This window comes from Telmatherina bonti (genome assembly GCF_933228915.1).
Source record: "Telmatherina bonti genome assembly, chromosome: 16".
NCBI lineage: Eukaryota > Metazoa > Chordata > Actinopteri > Atheriniformes > Telmatherinidae > Telmatherina > Telmatherina bonti.
In genome coordinates, this window is record NC_136614.1 from 33,886,291 (window position 1) to 33,901,355 (window position 15,065).

General features: G+C 40.6%; 1 protein-coding gene across 5 annotated transcripts in view; it reads left to right on the forward strand.

Moving 5' to 3' along the window:
• enah (ENAH actin regulator) overlaps positions 1–15,065 on the forward strand; it is a 158,759-nt gene that overhangs the window by 44,656 nt on the left and 99,038 nt on the right. For 4 of the 5 annotated variants that reach the window (XR_013771618.1, XM_079255285.1, XM_079255287.1 and 1 more), the window contains exon 1: positions 9,781–9,918. The exons of the other annotated variant lie outside the window; for it this stretch is intronic. Coding sequence is in view for 3 of the 4 variants with exons in the window: in XM_079255285.1 (XP_079111411.1) it covers positions 9,905–9,918 (14 nt within the window). In the remaining variant the exon portion in view is untranslated. Of the gene's footprint in view, positions 1–9,780; positions 9,919–15,065 lie in introns of those variants that run through there. 5 annotated transcript variants of the gene reach the window in all.

Genomic DNA, 15,065 nt, shown 5'->3' on the forward strand with positions numbered 1-15,065 from the left:
TGAGGTGGAACGGGAGATTCTCATCATGATGAGGTGGAACGGGAGATTCTCATCATGATGAGGTGGAACGGGAGATTCTCATCATGATGAGATGGAACGGGAGATTCTCATGGTGATGAGGTGGAACGGTAGATTCTCATGGTGATGAGATGGAACGGGAGATTCTCATCATGATGAGGTGGAACGGGAGATTCTCATCATGATGTGGTGGAACGGGAGATTCTCATCATGATGAGGTGGAACGGGAGATTCTCATCATGATGAGGTGAAACGGGAGATTCTCATCATGATGAGGTCGAACGGGAGATTCTCATCATGATGAGGTGGAACGGGAGATTCTCATGGTGATGAGGTGGAACGGGAGATTCTCATGGTGATGAGGTGGAACGGGAGATTCTCATGGTGATGAGGTGGAGCGGGAGATTCTCATGGTGATGAGGTGGAACGGGAGATTCTCATGGTGATGAGGTGGAACGGGAGATTCTCATCATGGTGAGGTGGAACGGGAGATTCTCATGGTGAGGTGGAACGGGAGATTCTCATCATGATGAGGTGGAACGTGAGATTCTCATCAAGGTGAGGTGGAACGGGAGATTCTCATGGTGAGGTGGAACGGGAGATTCCCATCATGATGAGGTGGATCGGGAGATTCTCATGGTGATGTGGTGGAACAGGAGATTCTCATCATGATGAGGTGGAACGGGAGATTCTCATCATGATGAGGTGGAACGGGAGATTCTCATGGTGATGAGGTGGAACGGGAGATTCTCATCATGATGAGGTGGAACGGGAGATTCTCATGGTGATGAGGTGGAACGGGAGATTCTCATGGTGATGAGGTGGAACGGGAGATTCTCATGGTGATGAGGTGGAACGGGAGATTCTCATCATGATGAGGTGGAACGGGAGATTCTCATGGTGATGAGGTGGAACGGGAGATTCTCATCATGATGAGGTGGAACGGGAGATTCTCATCATGATGAGATGGAACGGGAGATTCTCATGGTGATGAGGTGGAACAGGAGATTCTCATGGTGATGTGGTGGAACGGGAGATTCTCATCATGATGAGGTGGAACGGGAGATTCTCATCATGATGAGGTGGAACGGGAGATTCTCATGGTGATGAGGTGGAACGGGAGATTCTCATGGTGATGAGGTGGATCGGGAGATTCTCATGGTGATGAGGTGGAACGGGAGGTTCTCATCATGATGAGGTGGAACGGGAGATTCTCATGGTGATGAGGTGGAACGGGAGATTCTCATCATGATGAGGTGGAACGGGAGATTCTCATGGTGATGAGGTGGAACGGGAGATTCTCATCATGGTGAGGTGGAACGGGAGATTCTCATGGTGATGAGGTGGAACGGGAGATTCTCATCATGATGAGGTGGAACGGGAGATTTTCATGGTGATGAGGTGGAACGGGAGATTCTCATCATGGTGAGGTGGAACGGGAGATTCTCATGGTGAGGTGGAACGGGAGATTCTCATCATGATGAGGTGGAACTGGAGATTCTCATCATGGTGAGGTGGAACGGGAGATTCTCATGGTGAGGTGGAACGGGAGATTCCCATCATGATGAGGTGGAACGGGAGATCCTCATCATGATGAGGCGGAACGGGAGATTCTCATCATGGTGAGGTGGAACGGGAGGTTCTCATCATGATGAGGCGGAACGGGAGATTCTCATCATGGTGAGGTGGAACAGGAGGTTCTCATCATGAGGTGGAACGGGAGAGTCTAAAGGTGATGAGGTGGAACGGGAGATTCTCATGGTGATGAGGTGGAACGGGAGATTCTCATCATGGTGAGGTGGAACGGGAGATTCTCATGGTGATGAGGTGGAACGGGAGATTCTCATGGTGATGAGGTGGAACGGGAGATTCTCATCATGGTGAGGTGGAACGGGAGATTCTCATGGTGATGAGGTGGAACGGGAGATTCTCATGGTGATGAGGTGGAACGGGAGATTCTCATCATGGTGAGGTGGAACGGGAGATTCTCATCATGATGTGCAGCATCTATGTGATGCTTCATGTCAACATAGAGCAAAATCCCTGAGGAATGTTTCCAAGTTGTTGAATCAATAACTTCAAGAATTGAGGCAGTTCTGAAAGAAAAAAAAACTCTGAACCAGTAAAACCCAGTAAGGTATATTATACACAGAGTTACTTCTGACGATGGCAGCTATGCACAGTGGAAGTAAATCAGCTGGAAACTCCGGACTGAAAGTGATTTATGAAAAGGTCTGATAATAATGTCACATGAAAACTCATAGTGCTTATTAGACCCAAATCTGTGTTATCCATCATTATTACATCATTAAAGCTTTAGCCTTTTATCTGATCTGGAGCTGCTTGGATTTTAGAGAAAGACCAGAATTCCTGAGAGCAAAGAGTAAGAATACAACCTTTGTTTTTCTTTCTGTGGCTCCAGTCTCTGTTCTTCTGTCTCATTCTCCTGATTACCAGCTATTTTCTGTCTGCACAGCCTTACTTGTAGCCTTTATTCCCTTTAGGTGCAGGTTTACCTTCCTGGTGCAACTGCTGCCAAAATCTTCCGTAGAATAATTAGTCATCCTCGCCGTTTATGTGGCGGCTGGCTGGGCAAACTCCGCCTTCCTTATACGCTCCATGTTGGGTTAACTGGCCAAATTTAATTTCCTCCTCTTCTAATAGATGAGTGTGACTAGTTCATTATCTCCCACTAATCTATTTCCCAGTCATATTCTGTGTGTCTGAAATCAAACTGCAGCTGAATAGACGGGACTCTGGAGTGTTACCAACGCCCCATGTACACGCCAACACAGAGACAGTAAAAATGCAAACGTTTTGTTGGGTTTTGGACTTAAGTTTTCACAGTAACAACATGCAAGGCACACAGGTTGCTTCCCCTGAATCCTTTCCATCCATTGGCCTCATTCTCTGCGCCCTTCAATAGAAAGAAAGGTACATTACCATAAAGACAACATCAGCGGTCCATTAGTATGAGAGGTGAGCCGAGGAAATCAGAGGACAGACGGAGAGCAGAGACAGAGGGAGAGAAAGAGGATACCCAGGGAGGAGTGGTGCAGAAGTAGGGGCCAGAGGGAAAGAGATGAATGAAAGGGAAGTGTCTGAGTGTTGGCAGAGGGAGGCGGGGGAGTGCAAAACTTTAAAAGAAGTGATACATTCACTCTTTTTTTCTTTAGGAGAGGAGGTTTACCGCCGTGGATAATTCTGCTTTCCTTGCTTCTCTATTTCCTGCTTTCTTTCAAACTTGTTCTTTCTTCATTCAGATGCAGTTTGTAAAACTTTATTTAGGCTGAGAAAGCGTTTGGTCCTCTACAGAAACACAGCTGACAACGCAAACGCAGTCCGGACGAACAGATCGCATTGAGGTTTGAGAAAACCGGATTCTGTTTGTCTTTGTCAGTCCAGAAGCTGAAGGAGTTTAACCTCAGCAGAACATAAACAACATGCCAGATGTTCATTCATTCATTCATTCATCTTCCTAACCGATGAAGGGTCGCGGCGAAGCTGGAGCCTATCCCAGCAGTATTTGGACAAAAGGCAGGGTACACCCTGGACAGCTCGCCAGTCCATCACAGATGTCAGATGTTGAAACTGAGACGTTTTATCATAGTAAAAGTTCCAGGATGATTTTTAGCATCTTTAGCATCTCCTCTTCTTCTAACATCTGTAAACATCTGGGGAGTGAGGAGAGCAGTTCGTCCCGTTCTGGTCTGATGCAGGATCCCAGCTGCTCCACAGTCCTGGATCCTGGTTTGTACTGGTGGAACTGGACTGCAGCAGACCAGTTCTCCTGTTCCACCATCAGGATGTGGTCCAGCATGGTGGAAGGTCTTCCCTGGAAGAGACGTTGTCTGGATGGGAGCAGATGTTTCAGCATTGATGGAGCTTCCCAGATGTGGAAGCTGCCCACGCCATCGGCACTAATGCAACCCCATCCCATCAGAGATGCAGGCTGATAACAAGCTGGATGCTCCCTCTCCTCTTTAGTCTGCAGGACACGCCGTCCATGCTGTCCACAAACTATTCCACATCTTCATCCAGGTTTCCACCAGAACATTTTAAATGAGCTTTGGTCCAGAGAAGACGGCGTGTTTCTGGATCCTCTTCACATATGATGGAGCTTTAACCTGCATGTGTGGATTTCAGGCTGAACTGGGTTCACACTGGTTTCTGGAAGCTTCCTGAGTCCATGCACTGGTTTCCAGTAGAATCATGTCTGGTTTTCATGCAGATCACCAGTATCCAGTTTTTACCTTCAGTCTTGTCCAGTGAGCACAGAGACTCCCGCCTACTCGCTTTTGATGATGTTATACACAGTAGATGTTGGGAACTTTGAACTATTCACAGTTTTAAGTTGAAAAACATTTTTCTAAAAGTTGTCCACATTTTTTGGACCCGGTTTGTCTCAGACTGATGACTGGATGTCCGTGTTTCCATCTGAGAGACTCCGCCTCCCTGAAATATTCTTTCACACACCGTTACCTTCAGTGGTTAAATTCCCCCCCAGTTCCTTTTCCAGCCTGTTGTTGCTCCTGTCGAAGCTTTTAACCCGTGTTGCTGCCGTCAGATATAAAATAAGCTCATATTTTCCATGAGACATTAAAAAATGTCTCAGTTTTAACATCTTTTACGTTGTTTATCTTCTACTGGGAATAAAATCTGGGTTGGTAAAGTGAACAAATCACTGCATTCTTTTCCATTGTGGAAAGTAAGGTTGGGATAATTTGCAGTGTTTTGCTTCGTGTGCTGCGCTGCCAACATGTGACCAGCTCCAGTTTTTGAGCACCTGCAGGACTTGATATGAAACAGCTGAAGCTATCCTGAAGCTGAAGCCTCAGCTCCAGCAGCCCACACTCAGACATGCTGAATATATTTGTGTCTTGCAGACAGAAGCTTGAGACGTCAGATGAAGAATCTGAAGACAGCAGAAGTATTTCGCAGCTACTGTACATGTGGATGACACCAGTCAAGATGGCTGACTTCTATTTTTTGTGGAAGAGAAGCACTGGATATGTTTGAACTTTGACCTCTGTGTCGGCTTTTACACAAACCGTCTGGCTTATATAACCTGTCAGGAAGGGGACCGTGTTGGAGCGATGGACTTATCTCGTTGCTCCTCTTGTTCGCCCTTCTCAGCTCACCAAATCTCATCCCAGTTCAGTTACTGGTGAAATGTTGGTGATAAGAGGATAAAACCAAGGATCTCCCTCCATACAGTCAGTGTACTCACTAAAAGAAAGGGTTTTTTTTCACGCCAGTCCAAAGCTCACCTACCTCCACAAACATCTGGTTTATGTCTCCACTGTGAAAGCGTGGAACTGCTACTGAGTCCAGGTTAAATGACTCTTTACAGGCTTATTAGCTGCAGCTCAACAGGACAAAAGTTTGTACACAGCATCCAGCTGTGCGCTAATGTTCAGTGAGTGTGCTGTAGTGGGCGCGGCTCAACTTTTTCTTCTCAGAAACATGTTGACATGAGGTGCGTTTCCATGACGCCTAGAGTTACGCAAAAACTAAATATTGCAATTAAAAAACGCAAATGGAAACACATTTTAGGGCTGTGACGATATGCTTTTGTCCCGATTCGATTCGATTTCGATTTTTTGGGTGCTGATTCGATTTAAATTGCGATTCTCAAAATTCTTTGATGTTGCTGATTTTTGCAGATCAAAGACAAAATAAATGTATTAAACTTATTTTTCTGCTTGTCATTTTTCTCGATTTGAATTAAGAAAAAACAACCCAGTAGCCAGATCATCATTCTGCTGCTATAACTCCCAAGAAGAAGTAAAAAGATCAATAAAAACAATAAAAATGACAAAAATTTTATAATTGGTTATTTTTATTTCTTTGAAAAAAAAACTGATTTTTTTTTTTTTAAATCAAATAATCGATTTTAAAACTGTGAAGCAAAAAAAAAATCCAGATTTTTTATTTTTTTATTCGATTTTCCCAACAGGGCAAGAGTTTGTACTCAACATCCAGCTGTGCGCTAATGTTCAGTGAGTGTGCTGTAGTGGGCGCGGCTCAACTTTTTCTTCTCAGAAACATGTTGACATGAGGTGCGTTACACCTAAAGTTACGCAAAAAATATTGCAGTAAAAACTCCAAATAGAAACACGTACATTTTGATAAAAGGCTCAAATATTGCTAAAAAGTTTTTACGCTCTCATGAGGTGTTTTTTTTTTTAGACATTTTTATATAGAAACATATCGCTGAAGTGTGATGGAAACACTTTTTTTGCATTTACGTGTACGCGGACGTGACGTTGGGGGTCATGTGACCCGTTAATTTCCGGTAAATATGCCACGGTGCGGAACAAACAGCGAATTTAAGAGTTTTAGAAAAGAAAATGAGCGAGAAAAGGCGTAACAAATTCTCTGCAGCAAGTAGAAAACCCCAAATTAATGTCGCAGTTTTTGTAAAATCTCTCGAGAAGAACGCGACTTTTCAAGAATTGAGGCTAATGCGTTAAACACTGATCAATGGAAACACGCGCAAATTGCAACTGTTTGTTGCTTTTATTCGCTTTTATTTTCTGAAAAATTAGATGGAAACGCAGCTATGGATGATATGAAACGTAGATGAGCAACTCAGACATATGAGAAGAGAAGCACTCTGCAAAAAGAATTTCCTCGTCTCATAAAGCTCATCAGGCCTCCTGTCCAACACAAGCTTGTTGACCTGATCTACTTTTATCGTAGCACAAATGTTTTTCCTCCTTTGAGGATCCAGTAATCCCATCAGCATCCATCCAGATCCGTACTGGGAGCCGTTGTGGCTTCATGTTTGACCTCAGCGGATGAATCCGCTATGGTTCACAGTGGGAACGGAATTGTTTTGTTTCAGCAGAATTACACGACTTTAAAACCTTTTTAAACTTGTTATATTTTCTGTACGAACTGCTACATTAGCACTTTAAATCTTCATACCTTTAGGAATGGCAAAGAGTGTGCAGACACCAGAAAAACACCAGCGAGGAAGCTACAACACTTTACTCTGCAGATAAAACAAGTCTGTGGGCCTGAACTGGTTCTTGACATTCATTACTCAGCAGGTGAAAAAGGTTCAGGTGGAGGTTGAGTGTTGTTTTAGAGGTGTTGACCTGTACTTATGAGGTTTGGGCTTCCACATTTTCATCCAGGAGGACGTGGAGTGTTTGTAATGTTCAGGCCTTTGCAAGTGTTTTCCCACAGGTGGAGGAGAGCTGCTCTGAATGAGGCATTCTTTCTGACTGTGGAATACATTGTTATTCTGCAGGGAACGGCGTGTGCTGCATCTGGTTCAGGCACAGAAAGCAAAAGGATGGGATGGTTTTTTAGTTTTATAGTTTATTTTATAGCAAATGAAGGCTTTACAAGAGACAAACTTACTGATATGAAAGCATTTCACTGTGCCGGTTATAATCAACCATAAAAAGAGAAAATCAGTGAAACAATTAAAATACTAACAAAGCATAATTAAGAAGATTTCATGCTAAAATATGTTGTTTATAATTGTATAAATTCATGAGGAAAATTTTTTTTTCACCTGGATTTATTTCTACATTATTGGATTTATGTCTTTATTACTAAATTTATGTCTGTATTACTGGATTTAGGTCTAAATGACTGGATTTAGGTCTAAATGACTGGAATTAGGTCTACATTACTGGATTTAGGTCTAAATTACTGGATTTATGTCTTTATTACTAAATTTATGTCTAAATTACTGGATTTATGTCTATATTACTGATTTATGTCTACATTACTGGATTTATGTCTATATTACTGGATTTAGGTCTGTATTACTGGATTTATGTCTATATTACTGGATTTATGTCTATATTACTGATTTATGTCTACATTACTGGATTTATGTCTATATTAATGGATTTATGTCTTTATTACTGGATTTAGGTCTCTATTACTGGATTTAGGTCTAAATTACTGGATTTATGTCTACATTACTGGATTTATATCTATATCACTGATTTATGTCTACATTACTGGATTTATGTCTTTATTACTGGATTTAGGTCTACATTACTAGATTTAGGTCTAAATTACTGGATTTATGTCTACATTACTGGATTTATATCTATATCACTGATTTATGTCTACATTACTGGATTTATGTCTTTATTACTGGATTTAGGTCTACAGTACTAGATTTAGGTCTAAATTACTGGATTTATGTCTACATTACTGGATTTATGTCTATATTACTGATTTATGTCTACATTACTGGATTTATGTCTATATTACTGATTTATGTCTACATTACTGGATTTATGTCTTTATTACTGGATTTAGGTCTATATTACTGGATTTAGGTCTACATTACTAGATTTAGGTCTAAATTACTGGATTTATGTCTACATTACTGGATTTATATCTATATCACTGATTTATGTCTACATTACTGGATTTATGTCTATATTACTGATTTATGTCTACATTACTGGATTTATGTCTTTATTACTGGATTTAGGTCTATATTACTGGATTTAGGTCTACATTACTGGATTTATGTCTATATTACTGGATTTAGGTCTACATTACTAGATTTATGTCTAAATTACTGGATTTATGTCTACATTACTGGATTTATGTCTTTATTACTGAATTTATGTCTACATTACTGGATTTAGGTCTAAATTACTGGATTTATGTCTACATTACTGGATTTATGTCTGTATTACTGGATTTATGTCTACATTGCTGGATTTATGTCTGTATTACTGGATTTATGTCTACATTACTGGATTTATGTCTATATTACTGGATTTATGTCTTTATTACTGAATTTATGTCTATATTACTGGATTTATGTCTATATTACTGGATTTATGTCTATATTACTAGATTTAGGTCTATATTACTGGATTTATGTCTATATTACTAGATTTAGGTCTATATTACTGGATTTATGTCTAAATTACTAGATTGAGGTCTACAGTACTGGATTTATTTCTACATTTGGGGAAGGTTTAGTCTTCACTGACACTTTGTTCCACTTGTTTGCAGCGTAAAGTTAATCCTGCTTCAGGAATTCTGGATTCCCGTTGGTTTTGCTGAAACATTTTCAGTTTTCTGTATCTTAAAGGCCCTGCGATGGGCTGGCGAGCTGTCCAGGTTGTACCTCGTCTCTTGCCCAGAGACTGCTGGGATAGGCTCCAGCTTCCCGCACGACCCTTCATCGGTCTGAGCAGTTCGGATAATAAGAAAAAAATTAAAAGAGAGAAAGAAACAAAACAAGAGTCATGGTGAGATGGTCTCCTGCTGGCTGGAGAGAGCTAACCGGTTAGGTAGGATGTAAGATGGATGCCAAGTTAGCCGTCGATGGGGGCTGTTGGCGGGAAAATGGCAAGCGTTCTGCTGTTCATCTTTAAAATCCTGATTTTGACCAACATGAATGTTGATTAATCCAACAGGCTATCTGGCTGATTCACCTGGAATATTTTTACTACGCCGCGTTCAGAAATAGATGCTAACATCTGCCGCGGAATGAGTAAACATTGTACTGGTGCGCCTCGAACAATTCCCCACATAGTTCCGGCTGATGATGTGTCCAGGTCAGGATCTATTTTGGAACAGCAGGGAGAGATATGCTTCAGCCCCCATTGCTGGAGTCATTGCACCCTCTACTTGAGCCCACCCAGGTGATCCACTTTTAGCCCAGGCTCCAGAGGGGTGGGTAGGAACAGGGGGGGCTCGCAGCTCTCTACTGTCCCTGTCCTTCTAAATATCAGTTCCCCCCTCCACAGTCCGTCATTCAGCCAAGCAGCTGCTTCGTCAGTCCGTCTGTGGAGAAAGTGGACACTCGAAGAATCAGACCAAACTGTCCTCGCGACAGATTTTCCCGTAGGTGGAGCGGCAGGACTCACGTGTTGCCGACGCCAAGATGACTTGTGACTCGTAAGTTTTATTTTTACCCCATTTTATTTTACCAGTAGTTGAGTTTCTGTAGAATAAGGAGGTCAAAAGATTGCAAATGGGAATCCAGTGTTTTCCCTTTCCTTACCCCCCCATCAGCACTTCGACAGCAGATTTTACATGAGCGGGATCAGAGACGGGAGCTTAGTCCACGTTCGCCGTCCGCCTCTCTGCCGAGACGCTCCTTCTGCCTTCTAACTCAAAGTGAGAAACGCGCTTGAGCTTTTAGCAACATCCACCAATTCATTTATTATTTGGAGCCGTGTCTAAAAAAAAAAACTCGGAGGAGAAGCCGTTATATTTATAGATTAGCAGCGGCTGTTAAACTCTTCAGAGTCCAATCAGCAGGGGTTTTCATCTCAGTTACAGGATAGGGTTGTTGGAGGGGCTCTTTTCTCCTCGCCGCTGCTGTTGGAGCTGCTGCTACCTTCCTGGATTTCTGCACTTTGAATGCATTAAAAAAGCTCTTCGCAGGTTGTCAATAAGGAGTTATGGGTTCCTGCTTAGTTGCAAAGTGTAAGTTTTGGGTGGTAAAAAACAAAAACAATGATTAGTTTCTACCAGATTGTGTCGTAAGCACAAGTGCAGGTTAATGCTGCTTGATTAAAACCCACATATGCAGTGAAAGTAAAGTGTATTTATACAGAAAAAAAACACAAATTTCTGTACAGTAAGGGGGTTTTAATAATACAGCCGAATAATTTAATAAAAGAAATGAGGAAAAACATAAACTAGAAGCTTTCCTGAATGACATGAAAGGTCTTTGGGACCTTCAGGAGGCTCTGGCCTGCAGACAACGGTTTTGAGGAGTCGGGGCTCAGCAAGTCAGCGATAAACTGGAAAGCCTGATAATGTAAGAACATATAAACTAATTTCTGAATTCTACTGATTTCTGAAAAGCTTCTACTGATGATGTCATCGGGAAATTCCATTCTGATTAGCAAAAAAATACAATACTTAGACCCGAGCACCGAAAGGCCTGTTGAAATCCTAAACTAACGAAGTCGGAGTTGGTCTATTAGAAACAGAGCTTTCAGAATACTGTGTTAAACCACAGGTGTCAGACTCCTCGAGGGCCAGTATCCTGCAGGTTCTTGTTGTCTCCATGCTCCAACGCACCTGATCCAAAGTGAATGAATGACTAAAAACTGTTGGATCCATTTCATTAGAAAAACAACAAAAACGTACCGGATGCCGGCCCTCGACGACTGGAGTTAGACACCCTTCATGGGGTTGTATTGATAGAAATAAATTGATAAATTAATAAACAATTTATAAATAAATTGTTTATGAATATTTATAAATAAATTGTATTTATAAACAATTTATAACAACAATATTTATAAAGAATTTATAAATAAATTGTTTATTGATAGAAAACAGGCATCGTTTGGCTTTACTAGAAGCCACATGATTTATTTGAGGGTCAGAAATGTTATTTTTTGTACGCTGAACAGTCGGGTAACGCTCAGGTTGTGGGACATCCGCAGTCCAGCAGTCCTGAGGTCTCATGCTGCGTTCTCATTACATTTTTTGCAAAATAAAAGCAATATTTGTAAGTTTCAAGAAACAACAATTGCGATTTGCAGGTGTTTTCATTGAACAGTGTTCAGCACTTAAGCTGCAGTTCTTGTAAAATCTCGTTCGGCTGATGATATTTTACGAGAACTGCGTCCTATGCAAGGTAACCATGTCGCGTTATTTTAGGGTTTTCTACTTGCTGAGAAAAATTTGCTGCGACTTTTCTCCCTTATTTTCTTTTCTAAAACTCTAAAATTCACTTGTTTGTTCCACATCGTGTCATCTTTACCAGAAATGACCTGGTCACATGACCCTCCACGTCACATCCGGGGACACATAAATGCGAAAAAAGCGTTTCCGCTACACTTTGGTGATAAATTTATACATCAAAACGTAAAAAAAAAAAAAACACCTTACGAGATCGTAAAAACTTTTTAGTGATATTTCTGTATTTTTTTCAAAATCTAGGTCAACTTTAACGTTTTTTTTATTGCGATATTTAGTTTCTGTGCAATTCTTGGTGTAATGGAAACACACCTTTAGAGTTTTAATTTACCAGGATGACTAATTTAATTACTCTGTTCTTTGTCATGTCACCTCCTTTGAAAAGTTGTAGTTGTGCATTAGTGTCTGTGTGCGTGTCACCTGTTGCCAGTGTGGCGACTTTACCCGACAACAATGACATCATTGTTGTCTGGCCAGCAGAAGCCACTCAGGTCAGATGACAGCAACACAAAGTTATGCTCCTGTGTGTGTCGTTGTCGCCCTGTGGCCTTGAACGGCGACTTTAGGGCAACATTTAACCAAGTAACAAGTCCAACAAGTGAAACGTTGGTCTGTGTCATCTCAGGCTGCTTAGACGACACCTCTGTATCTTATTATTTCCATTTGTCAGACAGACTCTACTGACTGCACACACTGCTGGAAAACACTTTCATACATAAGTAATTTGTCTTTGTCAGTGTTTCAGGGCTACTGGGACAACTCCAGTTGGAGTTAATGACATTAATCAATGCCTGAGTTGGATGGTTTACTGGGAGGCGTGGCGTGGATCATCCTGGCTTAGCCTGCGTTGTGTCCAACCCCACCATTATAAACACAGACACATACAACAATAAACACCCAGTAATGACATTATTTATGATCCCAGTTTAAAAAATAAAAAGTTGGGAGGCTTGTTAAAATGTAAAGAAAAATCCCACCATGATTTACAAAACATTTTATTCCCAGCACAGTCATGCCTGCAGAATCATGCAGAATCACCAGCATCCAGTGTTGACCTTGAACCTTGTCCCCTTCTGCACAGAGATTCCTCCTGATACTCTGAATCTTTTAATTTTATTACATAGTAAATGTAAAACTACAATAAAAAGAACAATGTAAAACTGTGAAGACCTTCAGTCTTCACAGTTTTACATTGTTCTGAACGGATTCCACGACTTTGACACAAAGTTTGTCTCGGTCTAATGAAGCTCTGAGACTCAGAAATGCTCCTTTTACACGCAGTTATGTTGCCAACATGCTGCCAACTAACCTGATCAGTCGTCTAATGCGTCTCCAGTCTTATTTTTTATTACTTTTCCAGTCTTTCGTTGCTCCCGTTTAAACTGTTTGCAGATGTGTTGCTGCCATCAGATTCAGAATGATTCGGTATTTTAAACCATTAAATGGTCAAAGTGGTCAGTTTCAACATCTGATGGGTTTTTAACAGAGGTGTCTAAAGTAGAAGTAGAAAGTAGAAGTCCGGTCTGGCCAGTTCCACCCAGTCACTAAACCAGTTGAATGTCGTCAGCTCAGCTCCACTGATGAGCCTGTTGGTGAAAACACCAACCATTACCACCAATGCATTAATCTAAATGCATCAGTAGATCCAAAAACATGGCAGGACTTCTACTTTTTTTTTACTTCTACTTCTAATTTATACGCCTCTGGTTTTGAACAGGGGCCTGGAAAAATCTAATCCCAGGCTTTTTAATTAATTAATGTAATTTAATTGATTCACATAAGATAATAAAAAAAAAGCAACTTTTTTTTTTATATTCAAATGGACTAAATCAAATAAAAGACACAGACTTTTATTTGATTAATTTGATTAATGTTGTAAACGGAAGCTCCAGAAATATCTAGAAAAATGCTTTTAATTTGAAATGCTTTCAGTAACATCTGCAGCTGTTCTTTAATAGTCACTAAGAGTCTCCTATACCTGCAGAAAAGTCACTAAACTTGTTGATAATTGCTTTTCCCCCCCAGAAAACTCACTAAAAAGTCTGAAAAACCGCTAAATACAGCGCCATGTGTTGATACGTTACGTACGTTACGGTAGGTACCGTGTGCATTACTGTAATCAGTGTATCAGTTTCACAATTAAATACATCATTTTTGCTTAACGCATTAATTTTTCTGTGATTTATTAGTCATAGTTATGTATTTATTGCATTAAAGCCCCCCTATCCCAGCTTTTAATCTTTTATTTGGAATAAAATATGTGTTTATAAGGTTTGCATTTAGTTTTTGATGACATTTTAAGGAGCAACTTTTTGTAATTATAGGTTGTAAAATAAAAATGCCTTTCTGCACAGTTTGTTAAACATTTAGCAACAAGTTATTTGTTCAAAACATTTGAACAGATAACTTGAATAGTTAAAAGTCTGTTGCACTTCATTAAAGTTAATAAAGGTCCATATTACAGAAAATTCCCATTTTCTTTTTAGAGCAGGACAAGATAGTAACCAAATATGTAAAATTAATTACATGAGATAATGTCTCAAATTCAGATAGTTTATGAATAATAATGGGTTTATGTTGGTCTTTATTGCTGCATGGTTACATTATCCATCCGCTCTACATTCAGTCTTAGTGATGGGAAGCTACATGTGTAGCTATAGCTGTCCTGGACACACTGACAGAAGCGATTGTAGGTCAGCAAAACTAAAAACTGAATAGCATTAATTCATTTTAGCATATTTAAATAAATATACAATAGTCAGAGATTTTATATCTAAACATAATTTCTCCTTCCCTTCCTTCCTTATTGAAACCTAATGGCGTCTTTGACCATTAGTTTGTGTTTATTCGACTCTCGACTCACCAATCAAGACATTATCCAACCTGGATGTGCTGATCCACAGAGATTTCTGAATTGTTTTATTAAAAAGAATAAAAAGGCGCAGTAAAGATGGACCTGCCTGGACCAGTTCTGTCCTCATGTCACTGGAAAAGCAGCGAATGGGATTTTTTACTTGATCGTGCTGGTGTTTGGTGCATTTGGACCAGCTACAGAACCACCACCTGGTAGAGAGGCGATGTGCTCTCTGTTGTGTTTTGGTGTTCGATGGCAGTAAGCTGTTTATCAGAAATGCTTTGAACATTTAACTTTTGACCACTGGTGACTATTAAAGCCGTAAAAGATGGAAAATATGAAGCAGTGATGCAGTTTAGACGGAGACAAGCTGCTACTCTGATTCAGAACATGATGTGTGAAAACTGTACACGGTGTGACACATCCTGTTTGGTAATTTGATTAAATTATGACAGGTCATCACTGGAAGTCGCACCCAGAGACAGGCGGATTCATTAAATTATACACCACATGATGAGAAGCCACAGTC